Here is a 27,667-nt window from a genome sequence, read left to right as displayed (position 1 = left end):
GGCAAGATTGCTTAATAGTAAAGGCACTTGTCACCAAGTCTGAGCACTTACGTTTGATCCCTATGACCCATAGGCTAGAAGGAGAGAACTGATCCCTACAGTGTCTTCTGGCCTCCACATGTTTGTTACAGCACAAACACATGAACACAAAATAAGTAACTGTAATAATGGATAAATAAAACTGCACGTGAGTAAGTATTGGGGAGGAGCAACCCTTGTTAAATAAATGGAATACACTTTGAAAAAAACATTATTTTTCTTTAATAGTAAAATACTATATACTGTAGAAAACTTGGAAAAGGCAGGATACATAATACAGAAAATACCATTGAGAATCCTTTTGAACACTAGGACAATTCAACAGCTTGTCTTCCTTGCCCCCTGACCTCATTTCCCAAGCATCTGGCAGACAATCAGGCAGACCTCAGAGCCCTGAACTCTGCCCACCTGCACCCTGAAAATGGCCCCTCTACAGTGGTCTTCTGGGGTCCTTTAGAGATTAAGGCTTTCCAGGGCTCCAGTGTGGCTCAGGAGCACAGCAGTGCTGGCCTAACATACCTAAGGCCATGGGTTTGATCCCCGGGTATTGGGGGAATGGTAGAGGGTAAAGATATGCAAATGAATCATGAGGTAGCTATGATGCCTGTTCCTAAATGTGTGAACTGGGCCTCCCAGAGACTGGGTGACAAGGCTGAGGCCATCCAGATGACAGAAAACCCCAGCTCTGCAGGCCCCAAGGTCCTGGAACTTTTCCTTGTGACCTCCAGTTCCCTCAAGCCTGATTAATGTACAAGCTTCAGTTTGCTGCTTAGAAGGTCAACTTTAAAAGCTAGGATAGATCCCAGGGATGGATGGGTGGTGCCTTCACATCCACCAATCCATGGATTCTTTGGGACAGGCCCTGACAATAACCATACAGTGGGGCAGGCCCTTGCATAGGATCTTCTCTGCCTCCTGGCCCTCCCAGCCCAGCCCTTGCACCTCAAGCACTCTGAGTTTAGGCATGGTGAGGCAAGATGACACAATCTGAGCAGGTGTAGGCATTTCTGGGGTGATGAGGGGTCCCTGGAAGCACAAACTCTCCAGGGCAGGCATTCCCTCCAGGAAGACCAGGCCTTGGGCTGAGAGGCCCCCAACGGTCAGCCGAATCTTACGCACATCTCGGAGGTGGCGGCTGATGGCCAGCAGGGTGCTGTCGGCCGACAGGGTACAGCCCAGCACCTCCAGTCTCTGCAGGTAGCTGAGCTCCTGGAGGCTGGCATCCAGCCCGGTCTCGGTGACCCGGTAGGTGCCGCCCAGCACCAGCGAGCGTAAGGCTCGGAAGCGGGTGAGGCCCTGCAGGTGCTCATCCCGGAAGGCTGGCACTCGGTCCAGCACGATGCATTCCAGCAGTGGCAGCACTGTGGGATCCTGCTCCTTCTGCAGCCAGATCATCGAGATCTCGCAGCTGTGCAGCTCCAGGGTCCTCAGCGTGCAGGGCAGGCTGGTGATAGGCACCATGCTCAGGTCAGCCACGTGCAGGCACAGGCGCTTCAGGTTGGGGCACTTCTGGCCCAGGGCCCGCATCAAGGCAGGGGACAGCTGTGGGGCCTGAGAGCCAGAGAACAGGTAGCCACCCATGCGCAGCGAGTGGAGCCTGGAAGCCATGTATCGGCGCAGAAGGTGCCACATGACTTTTGGACGCATCTGTAAGAGCCAGAGATTGGGGTGACTAGGTGAGAGGTACAGGGGCTCTCAGAGGATCTACCTAACTGGTGACAGACATGCATGGGATCTGGGTTCTGGTGTCCCCCCTGGGATTTGGCTCTTCCACCAGTTTCCTCCTAAAGCAAGGTAGTTTCTTTTGCTGGGTAACAAGCCCTTAAACCCAGCTAGCACATAGGGGAGACTGAGGCAGGAGGATCCACAGCCTGTCTAGTCAATCAGTAGGCTCCAACTTCATGGAAGATTCTGCCTCAAACACAAGCAAACAGTCCAGAGTTATGGCACACACCTTTGATCCCAGCACGGGTGGGCATGGAGGCAGGGGGATCTCTCTAAATTCCAGGCTAGTCTGGTCTACATACCAAGTTCAGGCTACATAGTGAAACCCTGTGTCAACAAAACAAAGCAAGCAAGCAAACAAACAAACGTCACAATGTGTGTGTGAGAGAGAAAGAAGCTGAGGAAGATGCCCTTCAGTAACCTCTGGCCCTACATGCTCTTGAACACATGCATTTGCACCTGTGCATACACAAAGAAATGTACACTTTTTCCATAAAGAAGAAAAACTACACAGAACAAGAGATTCATTGCTGATGTTGGGATGCAATCCACGTGCTGTGAACTCAGCCTCACCAGTTCAGAGCATCCCCTTGTTTTTGTTGGCACTGGGGAATGAACTCAGGGCCGCATACAGGCCAGGCTAGAACAAAGTCACGGTTCCAAGTCTTTTCTGAATTTGTATTTCAAGAGAGGGTCTAGCTAAGTAGTCCAGGCTGGCCTTGAATTTATGATCTTCCTCCCTCAGCCTGCGTGTGTAGTAACTGGGATTACAGGCCTGTACCAGGCTCAGCTTTACGGTACAGATTTTGTTGACCACTTTTTCAGAGAGAAATTAAATCTTTTTCTTTTTTAAATTATTTTGTGTAGTTGCTGGAGAGATGGCTCCTCCTTCTGAAAGGTGTCTTGATATATGACTTTCTCTATTCTGTTACTATAAAATTTCACTGGGCGGTGATAGTAACACCTTTAATACCAGCACTCGGGAGATCTCTTGAGTTTGTTAGGGTCCAAGAGAAACCCCAAAGGAAAGACCAACAGCCACGTACGCAACAGCAAGAGTGCTTTATTAATTCCAACGTTGGGGTGCCACATGGCAACCCCCCAAGAAGGTCAAAAGCTTCTTTGAAGTGGAGTTAGGGGAATTCCAGGGAGGAAGGATTTATCTGATTGGTGGTGGAATGATTACTCTGGGGGCTGATTGGTGGGAGGTCCTAGTGGTTAGGGACCTTCCAGCAGCAGGATACAGAAGCTATCTCTAGTTATCAGGAGACTGGGGGGGGGGGGCGCCTGCTGAGCCAGCAAAGGGGCTTTGGGGACCTGCTGAGCCAGAAGGGGCCATGGGGTATTTGCTGAGCTAGCAGAAGGCTGTGGGGCACCTGCTGATTGGTTGCTCCTCATTTGTGGTTTTCCTGACTGTCTGCTTAGCTCTGTCCCAATTTAGTGAACCAAAACTAAGGCCTGGTCTCTGTCAGGGCTACTAGGAGAGCCTAGCCTCTAGCCTCCCTACTACCCCAAGTCCTCTCAGAGTTCAAAGCCAGTCTGCTTGGTCTAGAGAGTGAGTTCCAGGACTCATAGAGAAACCCTGCCTCAAAAATTAATTAATTAACTAATTAGTTAATTAATTTAATGTAACCATTAGATTTGAACACGTATTTGAGGAAGACTAACTGTATTCTCAGGACACAGTCACTCACATCTGGCTCCAGAATAAACTCTTATCCACTTTATCCACTTCGAAGTTAACAGTTATAGCTAGAATCTATTTTGGGCTACATGAGATCCGTCTCAAAAACCAAAAGAGAACAAAACTAGAAAATCGATAATAGTTATAAGTTTTTATTTATCATATGCTGGAGACCAGATATGGTCTAAACCATCTCCCTATGCAACTGGCTAAGTCCTACAATACATCAGGCAGGCAGGTACTTTTTCTTATCTCTTGGTGTTAGGGATAGAGTCCAGGGCTTCACCAGGGTCAAATAAGCACTCTTTTTAATCCCCACTTCTTGGATGAGAAACTGAGGTCTGGGGGTTGCTAAGAAGGTAAAGGCTAGTGCCAGGATAGACATGCAGGAAATCACAGCATGAACTCACTTCAAAACCAAACCAAGCAAGCCCGGCGGTGGTGGTGCACGCCTTTAATCCCAGTATTTGGGATGCAGAGGCAGGTGGATCTCTGTGAGTTCGAGGCCAGCCTGGACTACAGATCGAGTTCGAGGACAGCCAAGGCTGTTACACAGAGGAACCTTGTCTTGAAAAAGGAAGGAAGGAAGGAAGGAAGGAAGGAAGGAAGGAAGGAAGGAAGGAAGGAAGGAAGGAAGGAAGGAAACCAAACCAAACCAGCTGGGCATGTCGGTGCAAGCTCCACCTTTAGAGCCAAAGACAGGAGGATAAAGTGAGTTCCAAGACAGCTGGGCTACAGAGAAACCCTGTCTTGGGGGGGGGGGGAGACAACAAAGAAAAATCAAATACTTCTGAGCCAGACAAAGTGGTCTATACCTGTGTAATCTTAGCACCAAGGGGGTTGAGGTCAGGGGTAGTGAGCTGGAAGCCCTTGGCTTAAGTGCTTTCCTAACACTCAGGGAGTCAAAATTCCATTGCCAGCATCACAGAAACCGGTCATGGGGAGCCCACGCTGGTAATCCCTGTATAGAAGGTCGAGGTGGATCAGAAATTCAAGGTTATCCTCAGCTTCTTAAAGAAGCGTGAGGCCAGTCGGGGCTAGACACCCTGTCTCAAAACAACTTCCCCTCCCCCAAAGAAACAAACAAAACGAGCAAATAAACACTAGAAAGCAAAACAAAGCGAACCCCACTTCTGGACAGGAGGCTGGCTCTCCGTGAACTGTCCGCGGGTCCCGCCTATCGCATACCGTGTAGAGCGTCAGGTCGACATGTCGCCACAACCACCGGTCGTCCACTAGCCTCTTCCAGCGGTGACAGACCCTGGAGGAGTGGACCGGCCATTAGAACGACCCCGGCCTACTGGGACCGGATTCGCATCTCCTGCTGAGCCCCTGCCCGGCTCTTTCCCCCGAGGAGCGGGGCCGCACCTGGAGATGCGGATCCGGTCCCGGACCGGGAGGTATGAGAAGATCTCCAAGAGCACCAAGTCTGGGAGGTCAAACAGCGTCGCCATGGTCCTGCTGTCCTGCGCTTCCGTTTCCGGTGGCGGCGAGGCCCGCGCTCCCCTGAGGGCGCTCAGGTGGCCGGACTGGCCAAACCGGTGCGACTTTCGGACGCCTGCAGAGGAGCACTACTTTCCTTTTCTAGGGAGGAGGCTGAGGCCCCGGAACTGGGCCGCCCGGCTGGAAGACCAGCTGGAGGCAGGGACTGGAGACTGAGTAGGCCAGACTTGAGCAGCGGTGAGGCTGAGGGGGAGGCAAACCGAGGTGTGGCTTGAGTGAGGAGGGGACACGAGGCGTGGCTAGGGCCAGGGTGGAAGGCGGACAGCAAACCCAGAAGGCGGGCTCGGGCTAGGGGCGTCTCTGAGGCGTGGCCAAGAAGTGTCGCTAAATACAAGCAGCAAATGCAGAGGGGGCCAGGGGGCCACCCAGAAGGCGTGGCTCCGGCAAGGAGGGGGCTCAGGGCGTAGCCAGAGCCAGGAGACGTGGCAAGCCGAGGCCAGCAGACGAGGTTCGGAAAGCCTAGAAGACGAGGCTCCGGCAGGGGGGGTGTGGCTCGAGGGCGTGGCCAGGCCCAGGGGACGACGCTGAGGAAACCCCAAAGGCGGGGCTTTAGGGGAGCGAAGAGGAGGGGGAGACAGAGACAGCCGCGCGAGAGACAGTGGTGGGGGGCATGTTTGGGGAGTGAAAAGCCTTGACAGAGTGGACGGATGTAGCCAGGGGCAGAGGAGCAGCAGGCAGTCAGGCACCACAGGAAGGCGTAGCTTCAGCAGAAAGAGACTAAGGGGCGCGCAGAGTCAAGGGCGCGCTCAGAAGGCTGTACTTGAGTTGGAAGAGGTTTAGGGACCTGATCAAGGCAATCTCTACAGGCCTGGGAGCAGATCGTATGCCCAGAAGGCAGGGGAAAGCTAACAGCAGCAAGCCGAGAAATCGTGACTTGAGTGGGAAGGGGCTCAGAGGTGTATCAAGAAAGAACCGGGGGGCCAAAGAGCAAACTTGTAAAGCCTACTATTAGGCGGAACAAGGTCCGATACAGGGGATAAAGTCAGTCAAGTTTGGAATGGGTGGGCGGCACAGGGAGGGGTTGGGGGGACAGTCAGGACTGGAGGGGTGGTTAAGACCTGGAACGAAACCCTAAAAAACATCGCTGGAGGCAGAAGCAATGGATGAGCAAGGAGCTAGGTGTGCAGCTCAGTGGGAGAGCCCTTGGCTACATGCTAGAAGGCTCTAGGTTCGATCTCCAACACCAAAAAAAAAAAGGAGGAGGAGGAGGAGGAAGAGGAGAGGAGGAGGAGGAGGAAGAAAAGAAAAAAGAAAGAAAGAAAGAAAAGAGAAAGAAACCCCACGTCTGCGCAAGTCTGTGGCTTACTCTCCAATATGAGTGTCGATAGAGCCTGGGAAGTATTTTGGAAACGGAAACGAGGCATCGGTGAGAGGATGGGACAGATTAAAACTCTAAGGACGCGAACCAGGACTTCATTCCAGAACAAAAAGTGTAAAAGCGGTGAGGCTGAGGGGCCAGCAGGCCTGCCAAGCCAGGAAGGCGTGGCCACAAGCCCCAATAAAAAGGGAAAGTAATGCTTTTTGCTGCCTACGCATAAGGATAAATTTTGTATAAGTGGTATTAGCTAAGTCCACAAGGCTCTGGTAGATTTCTTTCTTTCTTTCTTTCTTTCTTTCTTTCTTTCTTTCTTTCTTTCTTTCTTTTCTTTTGAAACAACAGTCTCTCTACAAAGTTCTGTCCTGGAACTCGCTACAATAGACCAGGCTGGCTTCTAACACACAGGCCTATACATTACCAGCAACTTCCGAGGCTGGACACGAGTATCACAATTTCGAAGTCAGCTTGGTCGATACATCGATACCCTATCCCTAAAAAATTTAAGCTAATTTTAAAAAAATGAGTCAATATGTGCTTACCTTACTGAGAGTCCTGTCTGCTAAAGGAATCGTTCAATAGAGATGAAAACTGGTTGAATTTAGGACGTGATTTCTCTCCCATCACCTATCGCGATTCTGTAATCTGGAACAAGGTGCTCCTTGAAGATCAAAGAAAAAAAAACCAACAAAACAACAACAACAGAAGATCTTTTCTGGTATGCTGTTTCCAGCATCTTCGCAGGCAAGACACGGACGTACGGTGTGGTGTGCAACAGGGCTTTCCGGCTTAGCTTTCATCAACTGCGGTCTGCACCACTAGGGTCTCGGAAACAGTTACTCGGGTCAGAGGGGAAAGGCGGGCACAGGGCCCAAGACTGAGCTTTGAATGAAAGCAGAGAGCCCGAAAGCCACAGGACCTGCATGACTCCAGTTCCGCCCCTCCGCAGCCGGGATTCTGCGGTAGGTTTGTTTGGCTTGGGGATGGCAGAGCACCTCGCCTCTGAGGATCCTTTGGGTCTCCTCCATAACGAAGGGATCTCAACACCGCTTTCAACGTCGGCTGTAAATCCACAAGGATCGTCATTTAATCTCAGTCTTTTTACCCAGCCTCGGCTCATCAGAACTGCGCCACACAATCGCCAATCTTTGCTAGCCCGGAACCTGGAAGCAACTGAGGGCGGGTATTTCCGTTATAGCACTTCCGCTTCCTGTTGCTAGCCTTAAAGCGGGCCAGGGCTCGGCGTTCGAGCTAGGAGTTGTGTCGTCGATAAGTTCGAGGGGTTTAGAGGTGAGCGAGCTAAGCCGAGAGGCCCGGGATCAAGGGAAGCGGCTGAGACTCGGGAGGCTAAGGGATGTGGGAGGCGAAGCCAGAGGGTGCGGGGCTGGGCCTGCGGTAGTTAAGGGGCAGAGACGCGACTGTCTATGATCCCCGCCATTGAGACCCTGGACCAGGGATGCCGCGGATTTGCGTCAGGTGTTCGGGGTCGTGTGAACAAAGAACTTAACTCGGGAAAGGTCCTTGGGTGTCTGGGCGACCCGCAAAAATCCTAACTCTGCTGCCTTCCCTCCTCTCCCTCCACCCGGCGTAGGTCCAGCCACAATGATTGAGGTGGTTTGCAACGACCGTCTAGGAAAGAAAGTCCGCGTCAAGTGCAAGTATCCACCGAGGAGTGACTGGCAGTGGTCTCTGGGGCAGTTGGCAATGGTGGGGACATTGTAGTTAAATGACGTAGATGGGGAGGCCTAATATCGTCTTCTTCATTCTATTCCTTCCATTTACCTTAACTCCTTCGTGCCCAGCACCGATGACACCATCGGGGACTTGAAGAAACTAATAGCGGCCCAAACTGGCACCCGTTGGAATAAGATCGTTCTTAAAAAGTGGTAAGTGCGCTGGTCCGCATTAGGCTAGAAGGTTTCGGTTGGGGGAGCGCCTCAGGCAACCCCAATGAAGGCTCAGCTTGCTTTCAAGACAAAAGCCCACCCCACCCACCAAAGCAGCTTCTCTCTGAACTGTATCTATCCCTTAGGTACACGATTTTTAAGGACCACGTGTCTCTGGGAGATTGTATCCTTTTCAGTTCTGGTTCTATACTGAAACCTGTAGAGAAATTAAGAAAGTGGGATATTTAACTTAAAATGTGGCCTGTTGTGACTACTGAGAAAATGGGTACTATGGAATTATTTTGTTGTTGAGGAGGGTGGTAGAATAGTTTAACTTGGTTCAGAAGGATTTTAACATTCGGGTTTAAAATATTTATGACTGAGCACCACATGGATGTTGGACAGGAAGTGAAGGCGGAGTGTAACTCAGATGTGACTGTAGTTGACAACCAGTATGATTTTTTAAAATTGGGGGTGAGGTTCTATGCACCACATGCATTCTTGTTGCTGGCAAGAAAGCTTCAGGTTCCCTGGAACCACCATGTGAGTGCTGGGAATTGAACCCAGTTCCTCTGGAAGAGCAGCCATGAGTGCTCTTCAACTGCAAGCTCTGTCTCCAACCTGAGTATGAACATTTAAGAAAATGTATTGTTGTCTGTGTGATGGGGGGGCACCTGAAAATCTGGCTCCACACCAGGCTTTGGTGGCAAACAACTTTGCCTTCTCAGTGCTCTTCAGGGTCACTCTACATTATTTATAGCTTGAGTTCGTAGATCAAAGTGCCCATTCCAAAGTTGCTTCCTTAGTCCAGGGTTGAGTGTTGAGCCCAGGATCCAGCTGTGAGTGTTTAGAGGGGTAGAGTCAGCCCTCAATGAAAATTCCTTAATACCTGTCTTCAGATGAAATCCATGATGGAATGAACCTGGAGCTTTATTACCAGTAGACGGGAATTCCTCCTTGCTTACCCTGCCTTCCTTTCCACCCTCTTTTGACACTGGTATAGATGCCCATTTTTAACAGGTCACATGAATAAAAACTTCAGTGCTGCTTTGTTGCTGTCATACTTGTGTGAAAGTTGTATCATGAGGAAGAGCTGGTATCTGGTGGTTACAGTCCTGTATGTGGCTCCCTGCAGGGGAGCTCAAGAGTGACTGGAGGCTGGACCTGGTGCCGCACACGTGACATCTCAGCACTTGGAAGATGGAGGCAAAAGGATCAGGTGTTCCAGGACATCCTTGGCTACATGAGACCCTGTCTCAAAAATCTGCTGAAGTCATGATGGAGGAGTAGCCTAGTAGAATGGGACCCAGAGCTCTGCTGTTGGCTTTGGGTCAACGATGGGCAGAGATCCTATGAGTATTGTCACCCTCATAAACCCTTAACCTGAATAAGGAGAGTAGATACACAACTGGACCAGAGTCTGGCTTCACAAGACTGGGTGGAATACTTGCCCACCACAGCTGAAGGACCTGGACAAGTTTCTTTACTCTCCTAAGCCTCTACAATGGTTTCAATATCTCCACCAAAACTAGGGTTAAGACATAGTCCCCACTAGCAAAGAAACTCAACAAATTGGGTCTATAAACAGTAGCTGGACAAACAGTAAAACTATGCTAAATAAAAATCATTGTCGTGAGAGTCTCCGGTGGACCAGGTTAGCCTAGAAACTCACTGTGTAACACCCATGACCTTGAACTCTTGCCTCCACGTCCCAAGTGTTGAGATTAAAGGTCCAGTACCACCATGCCTACTTTAGTATGATCTGATCTCTCTCTCTCTCTCTCTCTCTCTCTCTCTCTCTCTCTCTCTCTCTCTCTCTCTCTCTCCTCTCTCTTTTGCTTTGAAGAAATTGCCAGGAGCTGTGACCGCCTACACATGCATTGTCTTCATCTCCTCTTACTTCACAATATGGCCAGAGTTTGGACAGGGAAGGAAGGCTATCTGTGTTTCCTGTAGCTTTAGCTAAATACAAGAGACTCAGTAATTTATGAAGAATGTTTTTTGGTTTGAATTTTTTTAAGTGGGGAAATAAGTAAAATTTATGCCTTACAAGCATGAGGACCCGAGTCTGATCTCCAGAACTTACATAATTTGTGCTGGTGTATACTTTTTTGATTTTCGAGACAGGGTTTCTCTGTAGTTTTTGGTGCCTTTCCTGGAACTAGCTCTTGTAGACCAGGCTGGCCTCAAACTCAGAGATCTGCCCTGCCTCTGCCTCCCAAGTGCTGGGATTAAAGGCGTGTGCCACCACCAACCGTCAGGTGTACACTTTTAATCTCAGCATTTAGCAGGTAGAGGTAGGAAGATGTCTGGGGCTTGCTAGCTAGCCAGTCTAGCTTAATTGATATGCTTTAAGCCAAGGACTGTCTAAAAGGAGGTAGATTGTGTTTCTAAAATGACACTCAAGGTTGTCCTCTACCCTCCACATCTAAGCACTCACAGAAACACATACATACTTGTAAAAACAAATAAAGTTACTTGAGTGGCAAAAGTAGGACCAATCTAAGCAAGAGACCCCATCTGAAAAAGTGGAAGGCAGCTGGGTATGTAGCTAGTTGGTAAAATCCTAAAATTGCTTTTATCGGGTATTTTGTTATAGGAGTGAGAAAAGTAGCACAATGGGCTACGTAGATCTGTTTTTAAAAACTCACTGTACTGGCGTTCTGTAGAGAAACAACTGATAGAATGAAGACACACAAACAAACACACAGGATATATTAGGGAGGCTTACGGTTATGATCCAACTATTCCAACAGTGGCTGTCTCAGGGTAAAGTCCAAGAATCTGAGGCAGGATTTCTCAGCTAGCCTTCAGTTATATGCCAGAATCCTGAAGAAGTAAGTTCTAATGCCAGCAAAGAAGTGGACTTGCAGGAAGAGTGTGGGTGAGCAAGCAAAGAGCAAGTGCTTCTTTCTTCTTGGCTTTTATATGAACTGCCAGTCAGAAGGGATGGCCCAGATTAAAGGTGGCTCTTCCCAACCCAAAATATTAAGGTTTAGGGTGGTCTTCCCACCTCAAATGATTTAATCATGAAAGAAAATCCCTGACAAGTATACCCAGCTGCTTGAGTTTTAATTAATCCCAAATGTAATCAAGTTGACAACAAAGAATAGCCATAACACCCACGTATATAAGTATATATTTACATATATACTATTTGGATTTAAATTTTTGTTACATTTTTCTTATTTTCATGTGTGTGCATGTGGCAGGGGGTAGACTTCCATATACCATGGTGTGCATTTGAATTCATGTGTGAACCTACTTATGGAGATCAGACAACAATCTTGGCTGTCAGTTCTAGCCTTTTACCTTGTTTGAGATTTGGTGTCTTTGTTGTTTACTGCTTGTACTTGAGGCTAGCTCAAATACAAATAGGGAAAATTAGATAGACATATATATAGGTGTGTGTGTGTGTGTGTGTGTGTGTGTGTGTGTAAGCCATTTATTAGAGTGGCCTACAGGCTTAAGTAGTCCAACAATGTGTGTGTGTGTGTGTGTGCGTGTGTGTGTGTGTGTGTGTGTGTGTGTGTATAAGCCATTTATTAGAGTGGCCTACAGGCTTAAGTAGTCCAACAATATCCATCTCCTGAGGGAAAGATCAAAGATCTGGAGGTTGTCGGTTCACTGGATGTCTCAACAGTCCCAGTTTGGTGCTGGAGTCCCAGGGAAGTCCTAGAGAGCTGCCAGTTTCCAGTCTTTTGGGATGCCAAAGAAGTGGGCACGAACACCAGCAAAGAATTCTTTGCTTCAGAAACAGGGTAGATGGACTTGCCAGTGAAATAGCCAATCAGACTTGTAGTGAATGCTCTTACCCACTCCTTGATCCATGCTTTCATACCATAATTGCTATGTGCCTTGTGATTTGTTTTTTTCACCTGGTGAGTTTCTTTGTTTTTGTTTTTGCTTTTTTTTTACTGGCTAACACCCCTGATCCTATCCTGAAAGCTTTATATAGGAATAAGTAATTTGATCTTCACATCAGCAAGAGGTATTACCACTTAATCTACACTTTGCAGTGGGAGAGCTGAATCTTCGAGGGTAAGCAAGTGGTAGAGTGAAGCTTTGAGCCCATGCACCACATCTTACTTTTAATCCCCTTTCATGAGTTCATGTCACTGTGCGTCATCCTCTTGAGGTCACCCAAGGGTCTGCATTGAACCTTCCCCCATTGCTGTCTTTGCAAATCATTAAGTATCCAGGGCCAGTAAGGTGCTACCAAGCCTGACAACTTTAGTTTGACCTCCAGAGCCCCATGGTGGAAGGAGAGAACAGATTGCCATAAATTGTCCTCTAACTACACAGTTATCATGGCAGTCTCCCTTACAAATGAAATAGTTTTAGAGACAGGGTTTCTATGTGTAGCCCTGGCTGTCCTGAACTCCCTTTGTAGACCAGGCTGACCTCGAGCTCAGAGATCCTAATGCCTCTGCCTGCCACCACTGGCATAAAGTAACATTTTTAAAATTTTATGCTTCACCTGCATGTATGCATGAATGTGCACCATGTGCAGACCTGGTAAACTGAAAAAGTCCTCTTTTTTGTTGTTGTTGTTGTTGTTGTTGTTGTTGTCGTCTTTGAAAGCTCAGAGTCAGAAATTGGGATTTAACCTGAAGGTCTGAAAAGTAAAACAGCTAGCCACTGGCTCGTACCTCTACCTCAGTATGAAATGGCGATTCTGCCTCCCAAGAATCTCAGAATGAGACTGTCTGAGAGCTGTCTCCTCACATTTTTTGTTGTTGTTATTGTTGTTGGGCTTTTTTCACTCTTTAAAGTTTTATTTCACTAATTCAGGTCAAATATTTCCACAAAAATTGTTTTCTGGCCAATTACCAGACTTTTTTGACTTCCAAAAATGGTAGTACCAAAAGATCTGTAGGTCAGGGAGAAGAGACCACTTTAAGAAGCATTGCATTTATACATCTTCTCCAAGGCAACAAAGTTGGGTATCTGACTGTTCAACCAAACAAAGCTTTAATAGCGTCCGGGAGGGCAGACAGGCAAACTAGGCTGTACACTCCTCAACTCGTCAGAACCAGCCCTAGGAAACCATTCTACATCCACACGAAGGGCACGACCATTCTCTTCTTTTTTTGTAGCCACAACATTTTTCTTTTAATTATATCGTGTAGTTTCTCAAGTTCTTCCTTTAGTCCGTCTCCTATGATTGCACAGGTGGGTTGCAGGTGCCAAGGGGTCAGCGAGCTCAGTTCCCCCATTGCTAACAGTGAGTTCCTCAGGTCTTGCTTGTTAGCGACTATAAGCACAGGGACCCGCTGATTTTCTGATATCCTAGTTATTTTATGAAGTTCCGTTTTGACTTCTTCCATTTCGCTCCACATCGACAGAGTCCACTACGAACACGATGTCATCTGTGCATCGGGTATGACTTCCACAGTGGCCTTAACTTCTCTTGACCACCTACGTCCCAGAAGTGAAAAGTGACTGTCTTGGAATTGCCCAAGGTTACCTTAATTTTCTCAGTGGTAAATCCTTTGGTAGGTATGGTATTTACAAACTCATTGAACTGCAGCCTGTACAAAACTGTCTTCTTCCCAGCGCAGTCCAAACCCGGAATACCAAGATGAAAAAACTGAAAGGAGGGCAGGCTGGGCAGGTTGGAAGTCTAGTCTTACAGTCCATTCTCCATTTCCAGCTGCGAACAGCATCCCAAACCCAACTGAACATGTTTCTCTTAGTTCGCTTACAATTTCGCTTCCTGGGTGATCGAGCTACGAGACTGCTCCTGGGCTAGAGTCGGGATCCCAACAAGGAACCATTGGCCGGCATCTGTCAGCCGAAACCTCCGTGCAACTCTCTCTCCTCCTGTTTTATAATCATTTCTAGTTCTGGCATTAAAGGCATGCATTACCGGGTTTCTATGGCAAACTAGTGTGGCTACTGGGATTAAAGGTGTGTGTTGTTGCAGCCTGGTCTGTAAGGCTGGCCAGTGTGGCTGTTTTACTCTCTGAACTTCAGTCTAGTTTTATTTATTAAAATAAAATGAAATACCACTACAGGTTTTTAGAGACAGGGTTTCGCTGTTTAGCTCTGGCTGCCCTGGAACTCTCTTTGTAAACTAGGCTGGCCTCGAGTTTAGAGATCCGCCTGCCTCTGCCTCCCAAGAACTCGGATTAAAGGCGTGCACCATCACCGCCCAGCTTTGCTTTGTTTTGTTTCAGACAGGGTTTCTGTGTGTAACCTTGGCTGTCTTGGAACTCACTTTGTAGACCAGGCTGGCCTCGAACTCCTGAATGCTGGTTATTCACCACCATGTCAGTTTCCTCCACAAACTATCATTTGACTTAAACTGGTCGTCCAAGTCGCCCACCCTCTCCTATTCCCTTTCCTCATCCTAGTGGCAGTGCTATCACCCAGCCAGGACTTAGGAAAGAGCCAGATGGAGAAGGAATAAGTTAAGTAGGTTCCAAAAAAAAGACGTGGAAAGTGGATGAATAGACCAGTGAAATGGTTAGCTTTGCAAAAACGTAAAAGGACCGCTTCGCTTTGGAGGAAACAGGTGGGAAGAGGGAGAACTGAAAAGCCAAATTTAGGCTTTGGGCACTTAAGCTTCTCGTCACCAAGGCAACTGCATTGCTATGGCAACGGTAAAATACAGCAAAAGCACCAAATACCTCCTTACCAGCGAGCCGCTTCCGTGCAGAGGCCGACCGACCTCCGAAAGCGGCTCAATAAGGCGGACTGGCTGTCACAGAAGCCAATCAATAAGCTCTACTCTGTGGGCTGAGCCCACCAGGAAGGGTGCAGAGACCTTCGACGCTTAAAGAGAGCCTGGGCGTCCAATGAACGTTGTTTCCAGATGGGCCAATCAGCAGTGAGGTCGGAACGGGGGGCGGAGAGTACGTGCAGGGGCGGTCCAGGAAATCGCCGGTGAGTCCAATAAAATGCTAGAGCGCTTGAGACGCCGCGGGGCCATCCAATGGACGTCTCTACTGGACGAGCCAATCAGCAACGGCGCAGGTTGGCGCGGGGTCAGAGCCGCGGAGGCGGAGCGGGCGCTGCGGCAGGAGGGAAGATGGCGGACGAGGAGAAGCTGCCGCCGGGCTGGGAGAAGCGCATGAGTCGCAGTTCAGGTACCTCTTGCGGGTCGGCCAGGGGCCGGGCCGGGCCGGGTCCTCGCGAGATTGCAGAAGTTGGGCTCGAGCTCACGGGGACAGTCGGGCCGCATCGCCGCCCTGCCTCGGGCTTGGCTCCTCCGCGGCGTAACGGGCCTGGAGAGCCAGAAACTGAGGCAGGAGGTTGGGGGTACGGGCACGTCCGGACCCTCGCTCACTACTGGGCCCAGACGCCGCTAAGAGACGAGGCTGCACCTCGGGGCTCCATTGGGAGGAAGAGACCCCGTCCCGGTACAGTGGGCGTGGGCCACCCAGATCTGGGTTCTCGGGCAGCATCTGTGGCACGTGCCCGGTCATCTCCAGCGCGGGATCCTGTGACAGCGACGTCTTATAAACAGGCCGGTTCACCTCTGGGCCAGGCATGGTGCCAAGCGCTTTGAAAGAGTTCAGCTTCTTTCACAAGTCTGTACGTCCTTTCTCCCTTATCCCTCACCTCACTCCCTCCATCTCTATCCCGCTCACCCCTTCCTCTCCCTTCCTCTCCTTTGGCTCATTTTCTCCCCTCTCCTCTCTCTCTGTCGTGCCCATCTTTCAAGGAAGGAATTATTCTCATTTTTCTAGTGGGGAAACTGAGGCCAGGACACGGAAAGAACTCATCAGATGATGCAGTTCAGGGACTGGGAATGCCCTAGAATGCAGTGAGTTTCTGTCCCCAGAGTCCCCTTGCCAGTGTCTGCGGCAACGCCCAGAGGAGCAGCCGGCATCTCCGGTAGAGCCAGGGTCGCTGCTGCCTACAGAGCTCACTCATAATTCTTACTGAATATCAGGGTGCTGGACAATGAATATGTTAGCTTTCTCTGAATTAACACGACTAGGTTTAGAGTTCTTGCTCCATCCTCCCGCTTCAGCCCCCCAAGTACTAGGTTTACAGACATGCACTGCTTTGCCCAGCTTACTTATTGATACAGAATCTTTTTTAGTAATATTAGTAGTAGTATATTTAGTGTATGTGCATGTGGCGATCAGACAATAACTTGCAGGGGTCTCTCTGTTTCCACCATGAGAGTATCAGAGCTCAAGCTCACATCTTCAGACTTGATTGAAAGCACGTTTACCCATGAGCCACCCTTTTTTTTTAATTTGCCCCCCTCCTCCTCTCTTTCTCATGTGAGTGTGTGTGTGTGTGTGTGTGTGTGTGTGTGTGTGTGTGTGTGTGTGTGAGAGAGAGAGAGAGAGAGAGAGAGAACGAGCTCAGACTAGTCCTGAACTTGCTGCCTATCCTAGGATGACCTTGAACCTCTGGTCTTCCTCAGTGAGCGCTGGAATTACCAACTCACACTAAGATAAAGTCTCTCCCTGTGTAGCCCAAGTTAGCTTCTAACTCAAGATCCTTCTACTTCAGCCTCTCAAGCACTGGGGCTACACTTGTGTGACACCATGCCTAGCTCTGATGTCCTTATTCTCTTGCCCCAGTTTTTCAGATGAGAAGGCTGAGGTTCAGGGAGGTGGCCAATTACTAAGGTTTTAGTTGGATTTAGCCCTGCAGTCCTTGCTCCTGTCCAGGCTGTTCATTCCTGGCCTGAGGTTGTAACCTCTAGCGTAAACATAGTTGTAGGTGGGTATGGTGGCACATAGCTGTATTTCCACCTAAGAGGCAGAAGCGGGAGGGTGTCCAGTTCATAGTTAACCCCGGACTACGTAGATTTTTTTTTTAAAATGTGTTACTATGCTTGTACTTGTCTCACCATGTGCATGAAGTACCCACAGAAGCCTGAAGAGGATGCTAGATGCCCTCATACCAGAATTACAGACAGCAATAAGCCTCCATGTGTGTGCTGGAAGTCCTGCCCGTCCCCTAGAAGAGCAGTTTATGCTTTTAAGAATCTCTTGAGCCATTTCTCCAGCCCCCATAGTGAGACTTTTTTTGGTTTTTCAAGACAGGGCTTTTCTATAGTTTTGGAGCCTGCCCTGGAACTAGCTCTTAGAGACCAGGTTGGCCTCGAACTCACAGCAATCCACCTGCCTCTGCCTCCCAAGTGCTAGTATTAAAGGCATGTACCATGTACCACCGCCCAGCTACCCAGTCCTTCTAGGTGCTAGGTCAGCTCTTTAATCCAGAAAGATTCTAAGCCCTTGGAGTGATCCAGAATATTGGTCCTTCCTTCAAGCTCCTTCCAGGACCCTCCCTTCTCTTCCTCTTTTCCCCTTCACTATCTCCCCACCCCCCCCACCCCGGTTTTTTGAGAAGCCAGGTTTCTGTGTAGCCCTGCTGTCCTGGAATTTATTCTATAGGCCAGGCTGGTCTTAAACTCAAATCCAGCTGCCTCTGCCTGGGTGAGTGCCGCCAACGCCTGGCTAAAAATGTATAGCCCAGGCTAGTCTCAAGCTTGTGATCCTCCTGTCTCCACCTCCTTCAGCAAATCCTACTTGTGTATACAACCACAACCAACTCTCCTTCACGTGTGTGTGTGTGTGTGTGTGTGTGTGTGTGTGTGTGTGTGTGTGTTTGAGACAGGGTTTTCTCCTTCAGATTTTTATTGTTGTTTTGTTCTTGTTTTGGTTTTTCAAGACAGGGTTTCTCTGTAGCTTTGGAGCCTGTTCCGGAACTCGCTCTGTAGACCAGGCTGGCCTTGAACTCTGCCTCCTGCAGTGCTGGGATTAAAGGCGAGCTACACCACTGCCCAGCTCCTTCAGTTTTTTTGAGGCAGTCTTGCAGATTTACCCTGACTGACTTCAACAGCAGATATCCATCCTCTTGCCTCAGTCTCCCTAGTGCTAGGCTTATAGGTGTGCTCTACCAAACCAGGCTTTTCCCTTAAGTTTTTGATTTGCCCTCTACTTTTTGCTCCTCACTGTCACTTAGATGTCTCTTAGATAACATCAGGCCCCCTAGTAATGCTGCTTCCTTGCTCTCCAATTTAGGCTACCAGGGGTGGAATTAAGAATAAAGCTTTGGGGGAGAAAAAGAAAAGAAGAATAAAACTTGGGGCTGGGCAGTGGTGATGCATGACTTTAATCCTAGCACTCAGAAGACAGAGACAGGTCGGTCTCTGAGTTCAAGGCCAGTCTGGTGTACAGAGTGAATTCTGGGAGAGCTAAAGCTACACAGAGAATCCCTATCTTGAAACCCTCCCTCCCTCCCCCAAAAAGAATAGAGCTTTGGGAGTATCTACCTCTTGTTTATGCACAAGGCATGGTGGTTATTGCTGTGAGCAAGATAGAGGAGGTAATGCCTGGGTTTTGTTTGCAGTGAGTTGATGGATAGAAACAGTCATGTTCTTACCTTTTTGGTGAATGTGTGATACTGGAACTTGAAACTAGAACCTCACAAATGCCAGGCAAGCACTGTATCTGAGCTGGAGCCCCAGGCCCACAGTATTTTGTTTGCTTATGTGTTTTTGAAATTGGATCCCCTGTAGCCAAGGTTGTTCTCAAACTCTGTAGCTGAGGATGCTCTTAAACTTTTGATTTCATTTATTTTGTAGGATGGCATAACATGCGGAGGTCAGAGGACATCTTGGGGTGGGTGGGTTCTCCTTCTACTAAGCAAGTTCCTGAAGCTCAAACTCAGGTGATCAGACTCTGGTGAGCTCCTTTACCTGCTGAGCCATCATGCAAAACTGGCAGCAGTGGGGTTTTTGTTGTTTTGTTTTGTTTTGTTTTCTGATTTGCTGGTTTAGTGCTTGTCTGTCTCCACCTAGAGCATTAATACAGTCCTGTCTGAAACAGGTCCTGGTGGGGACAGTATCCTCCCACACCTATAGCACAGGGTGGATCAGGAAATGGGTCTATTAAAGAAAATACCTTCCAAGCCAATCCTCATCCTGGCTTTCAGGATGGAGTCCTTCTCAGCCCAGCCTTAGCTGAACTAGGTGCTGCTCTCCCCCAGGTCGGGTATACTACTTCAATCACATCACCAATGCCAGCCAGTGGGAGCGGCCCAGCGGCAGCAGCAGTGTTGGAGGCAGTAGCAAGAATGGCCAGGGAGAGCCAGCCAGGGTGCGCTGCTCACACTTGTTGGTGAAGCACAGCCAATCTCGGAGGCCCTCATCCTGGCGGCAGGAAAAGATCACCAGGAGCAAGGAGGAGGCCCTGGAGCTGATCAATGGTGAGTGGGGGAGATGGGGACTTGTTGGGGGGGTTCTCAGTTCATTTTCCTGATCCTGTGACAAAATAACCCTGACGAAGGCCAGCAGGAGGGTTCAGCCAACAAAGGCACTCGCTGCTAAAGCCCTGCATCCCGTTCCTGGAATACCCGTGATGGAAGGAGAGAACTGCTCCTCGGAGTTGTTCTCTCACCTCCTCGGCCCACCATGGCATGTGTGCTGTCTTCCCCCACCGCCATCCCAATAAATAAATGTAAACTTTTTTAAGTTTAAAAAGAAAATAATACACAGTTTGAGAAAGGTTTGTTTGGACTCACATCACAGTTCCAGGTCACAGTTCACAACAAGAAAGTCATAGTGGCAAGAGTGGGAGCCATCATGATGTTGTCAGGAACAAAGAGCAGTGTGCCTGTGCCAGTTCAGTTTGCCTCCTCTGTCTTTTAGGTTGGGATTCCCTACCCAGGGGATGGTCCTGCCAACAAGTAAGATGGGTCCCTCATATCAGTTACCATGATCAGGATAATCCCTGCAGGATTCCCAGCAGCCCATCTTCCAGGTTATTCCAGTTCCTGCCAAACTGACAATAAGTACTACCCATCATGGGGGCCTTGTAGAAGGGGGCCACCAAACCCTCCACCCAGTCTGCTCAGCTGTCACTTCTAGAGAAGTGCCTGCATTGTACTGGGGTTGTACCTCAGTTGTTAGCATGCCACCTAGCTTGCAGGAAGCCCTGGCTTCAGTGTCTAGTACCCTGTGAACCCTCTGTAATCTCAGTATAGAGATAGACAAAGGATCAGAAATTCAAGCTTGGTGATAGAAAGACTGCTCAGTGGGTAAAAGCACTTGCTGGTAAACCTGAGGGCCTAAATTCAGTTCCTAGAACCCTCACAGTTGAAGAAAACCACCTCCCTCAAGCTGTCCTCTGGCCTCAGTGAAAACACTGTCATGTGTGCAAAAATAAATACAATTTTTAAAAAGATTTATTATGTATACAGAGTTCTGCCTGCATATATGCCTGCAGGCCAGAAGAGGGCACCAGATCTTACTATAGATGGTTGTGAGCCACTATGCAGTTGCTGAGAATTGAACTCAGGACCTCTGGAAGGGAAGAGCAACCAGTGCTCTTAACCTCTAAGCCATTTCTCCAGCCCCTGCAATTTTATCTATCTATCTATCTATCTATCTATCTATCTATCTATCTATCTATCTATCTATCTATCTATTTTGAGTTCTGGGTCCTACATATTGAGTTCAAGGCCAGCCTAGGCTACTTGAAGACCTTGAAAAAAAGTACCTATACTTGGGATGAATGTGTCCCACATAGGCCCCTCTCTCTTTTCTTTCTACTTGCAATTTGGAGTGAGTAGGTCTAGAAAGCCAGCATACCCTGGTTAGATAGTGGCTGTGTCTGGTAAGCTCTGTGTTCTGGGAGACTCAGTCTCACTCAAGACTCAGTTTTCTCTTCTGTAAAATGAGTGTTAATTTATACCTACCCCCAAGGGCCGTTGTAGCAATGCAGTGATAGAGGCAGTTTTGATCAGGGAGGGGCCAGGGCGTCTGTGGGTGGGTCTGGCGAGCACAGCGCTGGCTCTGCAGAGTGATAGTCAGTTTTGTCCCACAGGCAGAGGCTGGCCACTTTTCTTTTGTAATTTACAGCAAGGTTGGCAGACTTTGTTTTTGAATCATTCTTTGTTTTGTTTTGAAACTACCTATTTTTTGATAAATATATGCATATGTCTTATGCCTGATTGTACGTATGTGTACCTTGTGTGTGCCTGGTGTCAGAGGAGGCTAGAAAAAGGCATTGCATTCCGTAAAATTGGAAGTAGGTTTGTGAGCTACCATGTGGTTGTTGGAAACTGAACCCAAGATTTTTGTAAGAGCAGCCAGTGCTCTTAACCTCTAAACTATCTCTTCAGTGTGTGTGTGTTTGTGCATGTGTGTGCGTGTGCGCGCGTGCGTGAATGAGTGCATGCATATGCATATAGGAATGCACATGTTCAAGTGTGGAAATCAAAGGACAATTCTCAGAGGTGAACTCTCACCTACCATGTGAGTCCTGGGGATTAAATTAAGATCATCTGGCTTGGCAGCAAGTGTAATCACCTGCTAAGGCATCTTGCTAGCCCTTTATGTGATTTGTTTAAGATTACTTTATGTGTATGTATGAGTTATATACCACATGCATGCCTGCTACCCATGGAGGCCAGAAGGCATCAAATCCCTGGAACTAGAGTAACAGGCTGTTGTGATAATTCCTTCATCCATCAGTGAATCACCAACCCATCTCCAGCCCCATAGGTCTTTTTTTTATTTTTTATTTTTTGAGACACTGGCTCACCTTAAACCCAGAACTTGTTGCAGGGGATCAGGTAACAGTAATGGGGCAGTGCCTGCCCTAGTTGCCTACCTTGATCTGGAGAGTACCATCAGTTTCCTTCTGCCCTGAGGAAACAGACTGCCAACTTTGGAAGCAGCACCTCTACATCCCTGCTACAGCTCCATTTTCAGCAGTGGCTCCTCTGCATCTGCTGGGAAACAGCCAGAAGAAACCTGAGGCCCCATGGTATCATTACAGTGTTCTTATCTGAGGCAGTCAAGCTATGGACAGTTCCTAGCTCCCTGTTCTCTGTTGCTCTGTCCCTATTCATCCAGGCCCTGAGAATTCTGGAAGGCCCAGAATGAGAATACAAGCAGCCCCCTTTCCAGGCTTCAAGGATCTCCTCTGACGTATGACTCGGTCTCTGAGGCCCTCCTGCTGGGTCTTGGGTCTTCGAGGATGGCACACTTAATGATGTTACCTCTTTCCTGACCTATGGGCCACTGTGATCTTGGAGAACCTTTGATTCTGTAGAATGGGCAAGGGGATTGCCTAGACATTCTTAGGGTGAGGAAGCACCCTTTTGATTCATTCTGTCCCTTAGTCTGCTGTAACATGAGGTGAGATTGCTTTTCTTGTCTTGCAGACAGCTGCTTCTGTTGTATTCTTTGGCGATCTTGGCTACTTTATGTTTGCTCCCCCCACCCCACCCCTTTACTGATAAAGCTTATACAGCCCAGGCTGACTTTTAACTCCCTGTGTAGCCAAGGGTGACCTTGAACTTCTGACCTGTCTACTTCTAGCTTCTAAGTACTAGGATTATAGGTTTGTGCCGCTATTCCTAGTTTGGAGATTGAACCTGGGGCCTGGTGCGGGAAGACGAACACTCTGCCAACTGAGCTAAAACCTTAGCCTAACAGTGTCTCTTCTTATGAACAGGTACTTAACATTTCAGGGCCCTCCCTTGTAAACTCCTTATCTCCAAGGATAGTAATATATGGAACCAGGACTTCTTCATTGTGAATATTGGGACATTATCATGCAGCCTATAACAGAGCAATGAGCATGTATGTCTGTCAAGGACTTGTTCTGCATCAGTGTTGGCTATGGCAGTCACACATTCATCCCTCAGAATAACCCTCTGAAGTAAGAGCTCCCATTAACCCATTAATTTTTTTTCTTTTACACTCATTTATTTGTATGCATGCAAGCATACAAATTGAGCATACAAAGCATACAAAGTTGAGGTTAGAGGAAAACCTGCAGGAGTTGGTTCTCCTGTTCCACTGTGGGGGTCCTGAGGATGAAGCTCAAATAGTAAGGGATGGCACAAGCACCTTTACCCACTGAACCATCTCCCTGGCTCCCCAATACCCCAATTCATAGAGCAGTCATTTTATGAGGCTCCCAGAAGCAGAATTAACCCTTCTTTTGGCCATTGAATATTCATAAGGCTGGGGAACCACAGCATAGAATCAGATCCAGCAGCTGGAATTAGAGCATGGCCTGACTCTCCTCCGAGCTTTAGACTACTGACCTCACACGTCTACAGAGATGGATATTCATCTGTTAGACTTGCTATCTAGGGGGCTCCTGAATGCCCTTTTCTTAGTCACTGTTCTGTTGCTGTGAAGAGACACCATGACCAAGGCAGCTCTTATAAAAACAAGCATTTAATTGGGGGCTTGCTTACCATTTCAGAGGTTAGTCCATTATCGTCATAGCAGGGTACATGGTAGCACAATTGGCACTGGAGAAGTAGCTGAGAACTTTACATCCTGATCCACAGGCAGGCAGAGAGAGAAACACTGGGCCTGGTTTCTTTTGAAACCTTAGAGTCCACCCCTGACAATACACTTTCTCCAACAAGGCCACACCTCCTAATCCTTCTAATCCTTTCAAACATTTTCACTCCTTGGTGACTAGGCATTCAAATATATGAGCCTATGGGGCTTTTCATATTCAAACCACCACAATCCCAAAGCAGGTAGAGGGCCCTGTTCTTGTGTGGGAGCTCTGGAGAGGCTGTTCCCAGAGGGAGAATTCTCCCCCAGAGTCCTGGCTGGGGTGCTATTCCATCCTGCCTCGCAGTGAAGCTGGGATTTGTCCTGGAGGAAGCCCAGGAAGTCTGGCCTCAGAGTACAGAGGTCCAGGCGACAAAAAGCAAGTGATGGCAGTGTCTCTGTCTGAAGAATAGTGATAGGTCCCTATCTGCTTCCTCAGGCTAGATGTTACTTCACTTATTCATGAATTCCTTAGCCTCCAGGAACTCCTGTCTAGTGCACAGGTCTAGGTATAGGGGTGGGGAGCATCGGTAAACAAGGGAACCTGGCTAAATTTCTTTTTTGTGACAGCATCTCATTATGTAGCCCAGATAGCCCACTCAGAGTCCTGAGTGCCAAGATTTCTAGGCTTGTACCATCCAGCCCAGTGCTTTCATTATTAAACAGCTGTTACTTGACAATGAGTAAGAAACTATGGCTGGGGGGAGGGGAGGGACGGCTGGAAAGATAACACAGCTGACTCCTCCAGAAGAATGGGTTCAATTCCCAGCACCCATATGATGGTCTATCAACTGCCCATAACTCCAAAGATCTGACACTCTCACATAGGGATACATGGAGGCGAAGTACCCAATGTACATAAAATAAAAATAAATTTAAAAAAAGAAAGAAACCCTATCATATCTACATGGCTACATCTAGGTGGGCAGATTTTGGGTATATCCTTTGTTCTCCACAGAAGAACATAGGGAGTCCAGTGCTGTGAAGGTGGGCCTGGGAATACACCCAGGCATCCAGGGGGAGTAGAAACAAGACGTTAACAGGTCAGGGTCACTGATACGATTCATTCTGTACAAGGGGACTCTTAATACCATGTCTTTCAGATAGATGTCACCATGATATGCAGGTCAAACTACATGGCCTTGTGTGCCTGTGACAGACTCTAGGCAGTGCTTTGTGGTGACAGCCAGTTCTGACCAAGGTAGCAAGGATAGGCAGAACAGAGGGGAATTGGGGAGCTCCTGATAGTCAGGTGTACCCTGGCAGTGGGCAGACCAAACACCAAAGTAGCTGCCTTGCAATTCATTCGGATAGGAGTGCCGCCTGGGCTCTCAGTCATACTGCCTGCCCTGTGTGCCAGGCATTGACCCTACAGAAACCTGAGGCCCAGAGCCCTTGGGAAGTGGTTGGGTTTCTAGGCTTCAAGATACCGGTTGTAGCAGAAGTAGCTGTTGGAGACAGGCACCATTGGGACCTTCAGTGATGTGCACACTGGGTACAGGTATTCAGAAACCTTTTGAAGATCAGGCAGGAAGGATGGGTGGGTGGAAGTCCAGGAGCATCTGTGTCAGGCCACCCTGATGAGCTCATTGTGGAGCCTATTGTGAGCCTTTGACCCCCAACACTCCAGAAGCTGAGGCAGGAAGGATGAGGGTTCAAGGAGAGCCCAGGCTACGTAGGAGGCTCTGTCTCAGAAATAAAAGAACAGGGTTCCTTGGGGAGTCTCTGCCAGGCCAGCTGGGAAAGCTTTGAGGGCTGCTCAGGTCAGAGTGGCTTCCCTGGGCATCTGTCTGTTTGATGGCTGCAGGTTGGACACAGGAGTAGGGGACAGAGGATCTTGTGTGTCACAGGCTTTTTGGTCCACCTCAGGCACTGCCTGGACTGAGGTGCCTGGCAGCTCCCTCCCTAGCAAGTGTCTCTTTGTGCTTAACATAATCTTCCATGCACCCGCATGCATGTGCGCCCTGCTCCTGAGATATGAGTCGTACAGACATGGTGCTGTGATCTCACTGCCCTGAGCCTCAGTCCTTTACATATTGTTGTTGTTTGTTATTTTGTTTTGATGGTTGGCAAGTGTGTTTGAAGGTTAGATGACAACTTACAGGAATTGGTTCTTCCTTCCACCATTGTGGACTCAAGAGATGGAACTCTGAGACTGCTTCAGTCACCATTCACCTTCCTCTCCGCAGCCCTGACCTTCTGACCCTGCAGGAGAGTCACGACCTAGTGGAGATGCTTTAGTGCTTCCTGGGCTCTGCCAGTTGTAGCGCCTGTTGTGTGGCTTGCCTGTGGAATAGTTGTGCGGATTCTCACACACTGCCCTTACAGCCTCACCTCAGAGTCTCTTCAAAATGTCCTAGTGAGCACTCGGCTGTGCCTCCCATGTTGCATGGGTAGGGACTTCTGATGCCCACAGCTGAAGATGCCACCAGCTTCTGTGCAGAGCTTGACTGCATACTCTAGCCACCTGCAGTCTCCAGAGCCTTGAGACTGACTGCCCCAGGACTGCCCAGGGGTGGGCAGTCATTCGCTGTGAGGTTCCAACTCTGTTTTTGTCCAGGGCTGAAAAGAGGTCACTCAGTGTGTGTGGGGGTGCTTATATTCTTGTGCATCTATGAGTGACTAGCCCACCTATAAGGTCATAGTATTACCACAGATGCATGGGAATGACTGACAGGTTTGCAACCGGGGGACATGACGGGGTGGGAAGTGTTATGGAAGGGCAGTAGCATATCTTTATATGTACTGGCCCAGCTAGGAGTAGCTTGTTCTCCCTGTGTCTTACATGGGGTTCTCCCTTTGTGCCCCTGCAGGCTACATCCAGAAGATAAAGTCAGGAGAAGAAGATTTTGAATCTCTGGCCTCACAGTTCAGCGACTGCAGCTCTGCCAAAGCCAGGGGAGACCTTGGTGCCTTCAGCAGAGGTGGGCAAGAAGCACACTCAGTCCCTTCCCTATGATGTTGGGTTGAGCCCAAGAAGGAAGGGAGACCCTACTCTGTGCCTTCATGGTCCACCAGGTGGCAACACAGCCCTCAGGCTTCCTGGCCTGTGTTTCTTGTGCTGCAAAAGGAATGTGTAAAACCTTCTCCCAAGATCATTGTCCCTTCATAGGCCCATCAAGGTGACTCTGTTCTGTCATTGGCATCTACTAGCAGAACTATAGGACGGGATCCCTGAGAACTCCTGTTCTCCTGTCACCCAGAATCCTATTTTCCCCTTTGGCAGGTGTGGAAAGTGGGCAGGGTCAGGTCCAGATGGGCAGCCCAGAGCTCAGACTGGTCTGCCAAGGGCAGAGGGAATCAGGATCTCTCCCTCCTCCCTTTCCTCCTTCATCTCCTTTGCATGGGCTGGAAATGTGAGGTGTTGGGCACCTGCCTGGGAGAGGGAGCCTAGTGAGGCCCTCTGCTGTCAGCCCAAGCTACCTGCAGGACAGATGATGTTCAGCTGGAAGCCAGGAGAGTTCATCATGCAGTATGTCTAAGAGCACAACTCTGCCAGCCATCCCTCATGCTGTCCTTGGGCTTCCCAGAGCCACAGCTCAGCACTGCACAGTGACAGGGCCATAAACCCTCTGATGAATGTGCTTGAGACTAGGCGCAGGCAGGAGCCCCATCTGTCATGCAGCCTGTGCCTGACCCCCACTGCCTTTGCTATTTCTCACAGGTCAGATGCAGAAACCGTTTGAGGATGCGTCGTTTGCTCTACGGACAGGGGAGATGAGTGGGCCAGTGTTCACAGATTCGGGCATCCATATCATCCTACGCACAGAATGAGGGCAGGCGCCTGGCCAGCCTGCTCGGGCTGCCGAGTAGCCCATGGACGCCCTTCCTGCTACTGTCACTCAGTATTTATTGTTCCTAAAATGGCTGGGAGGGGGGCTCTGAGATAGTAACTGAGCTTCCTACTTCCTGTTTGACCCCATTTGGGGCTGTCCTAGCCAGGCTTCTTCTGAAGGAATTAACTTCAGAAGGGCAATGGGGTTGTGGAAGCCCCCAGGCTCAGGGGGTCAGAGGTGACCTGACACCCAGGTCTCAGAGGCAGGCAGGAGGGCCTCGTTTCTTGTTAGTTTTATGCTCTGTTCCTCTGTTCAGTTGCAAAAAGCAGACGCTCTACACCTAGCGATGCAGCACCTCAGCCTCGGGGTGTGATGCAGCGCCCATGCACCCTCCATTAAATCTGGAACCACTGGTTGGTGATCTTGTATCTCATTACCTTCGCCGTGAGGTGT

General features: G+C 48.9%; 3 protein-coding genes and 1 pseudogene across 6 annotated transcripts; 2 read left to right on the top strand and 2 right to left on the bottom strand.

Annotated features, from left to right (window-relative positions):
- Nucleotides 1–237: 237 nt before the first annotated feature.
- On the bottom strand, nucleotides 238–7,057 carry Fbxl12 (F-box and leucine rich repeat protein 12). 3 transcript variants are annotated; one of them, XM_048446408.3, is made up of 3 exons: nucleotides 6,809–7,057; nucleotides 4,637–4,709; nucleotides 238–1,686 (listed from the first exon to the last, which is right to left on the bottom strand). In XM_048446408.3, exon 3 carries the CDS (start codon nucleotides 1,684–1,686, stop codon nucleotides 865–867), a length of 822 nt encoding a protein of 273 aa, XP_048302365.1. In that variant the 5' UTR covers nucleotides 4,637–4,709; nucleotides 6,809–7,057; the 3' UTR covers nucleotides 238–864. The 3 variants fall into 3 exon arrangements, with proteins under 3 accessions (XP_048302365.1, XP_048302363.1, XP_048302369.1); XM_048446406.3 differs by lacking the exon at nucleotides 6,809–7,057 and adding an exon at nucleotides 4,817–4,951; XM_048446412.3 differs by lacking the exon at nucleotides 4,637–4,709.
- Nucleotides 4,997–9,213, top strand: Ubl5 (ubiquitin like 5). Of its 2 annotated transcripts, none has more exons than XM_085689871.2 (5): nucleotides 4,997–5,128; nucleotides 7,858–7,924; nucleotides 8,069–8,152; nucleotides 8,299–8,336; nucleotides 9,052–9,213. In XM_085689871.2, exons 2-5 carry the CDS (start codon nucleotides 7,869–7,871, stop codon nucleotides 9,093–9,095), a joined length of 222 nt encoding a protein of 73 aa, XP_085545997.1. In that variant the 5' UTR covers nucleotides 4,997–5,128; nucleotides 7,858–7,868; the 3' UTR covers nucleotides 9,096–9,213. The 2 variants fall into 2 exon arrangements, with proteins under 2 accessions (XP_085545997.1, XP_048302372.1); XM_048446415.3 differs by lacking the exon at nucleotides 4,997–5,128 and adding an exon at nucleotides 7,407–7,556.
- A 3,372-nt stretch (nucleotides 9,214–12,585) lies between these two features.
- Nucleotides 12,586–14,364, bottom strand: LOC125408245 (ADP-ribosylation factor-like protein 4A; annotated as a pseudogene).
- A 743-nt stretch (nucleotides 14,365–15,107) lies between these two features.
- Pin1 (peptidylprolyl cis/trans isomerase, NIMA-interacting 1) lies at nucleotides 15,108–27,635 on the top strand. Its single transcript, XM_048446416.3, has 4 exons — nucleotides 15,108–15,246; nucleotides 19,118–19,336; nucleotides 26,252–26,362; nucleotides 27,103–27,635. The coding sequence occupies exons 1-4, from the start codon at nucleotides 15,189–15,191 to the stop codon at nucleotides 27,210–27,212; spliced, it is 498 nt and encodes a 165-aa protein (XP_048302373.1). The 5' UTR covers nucleotides 15,108–15,188; the 3' UTR covers nucleotides 27,213–27,635.
- Nucleotides 27,636–27,667: the final 32 nt, after the last annotated feature.

This window comes from Myodes glareolus, chromosome 4, assembly GCF_982192425.1.
Source record: "Myodes glareolus chromosome 4, mMyoGla1.1, whole genome shotgun sequence".
Lineage (NCBI taxonomy): Eukaryota > Metazoa > Chordata > Mammalia > Rodentia > Cricetidae > Myodes > Myodes glareolus.
Note: the sequence above shows the minus strand (reverse complement) of the source record. Positions and strands in the feature narration are given on the sequence as shown.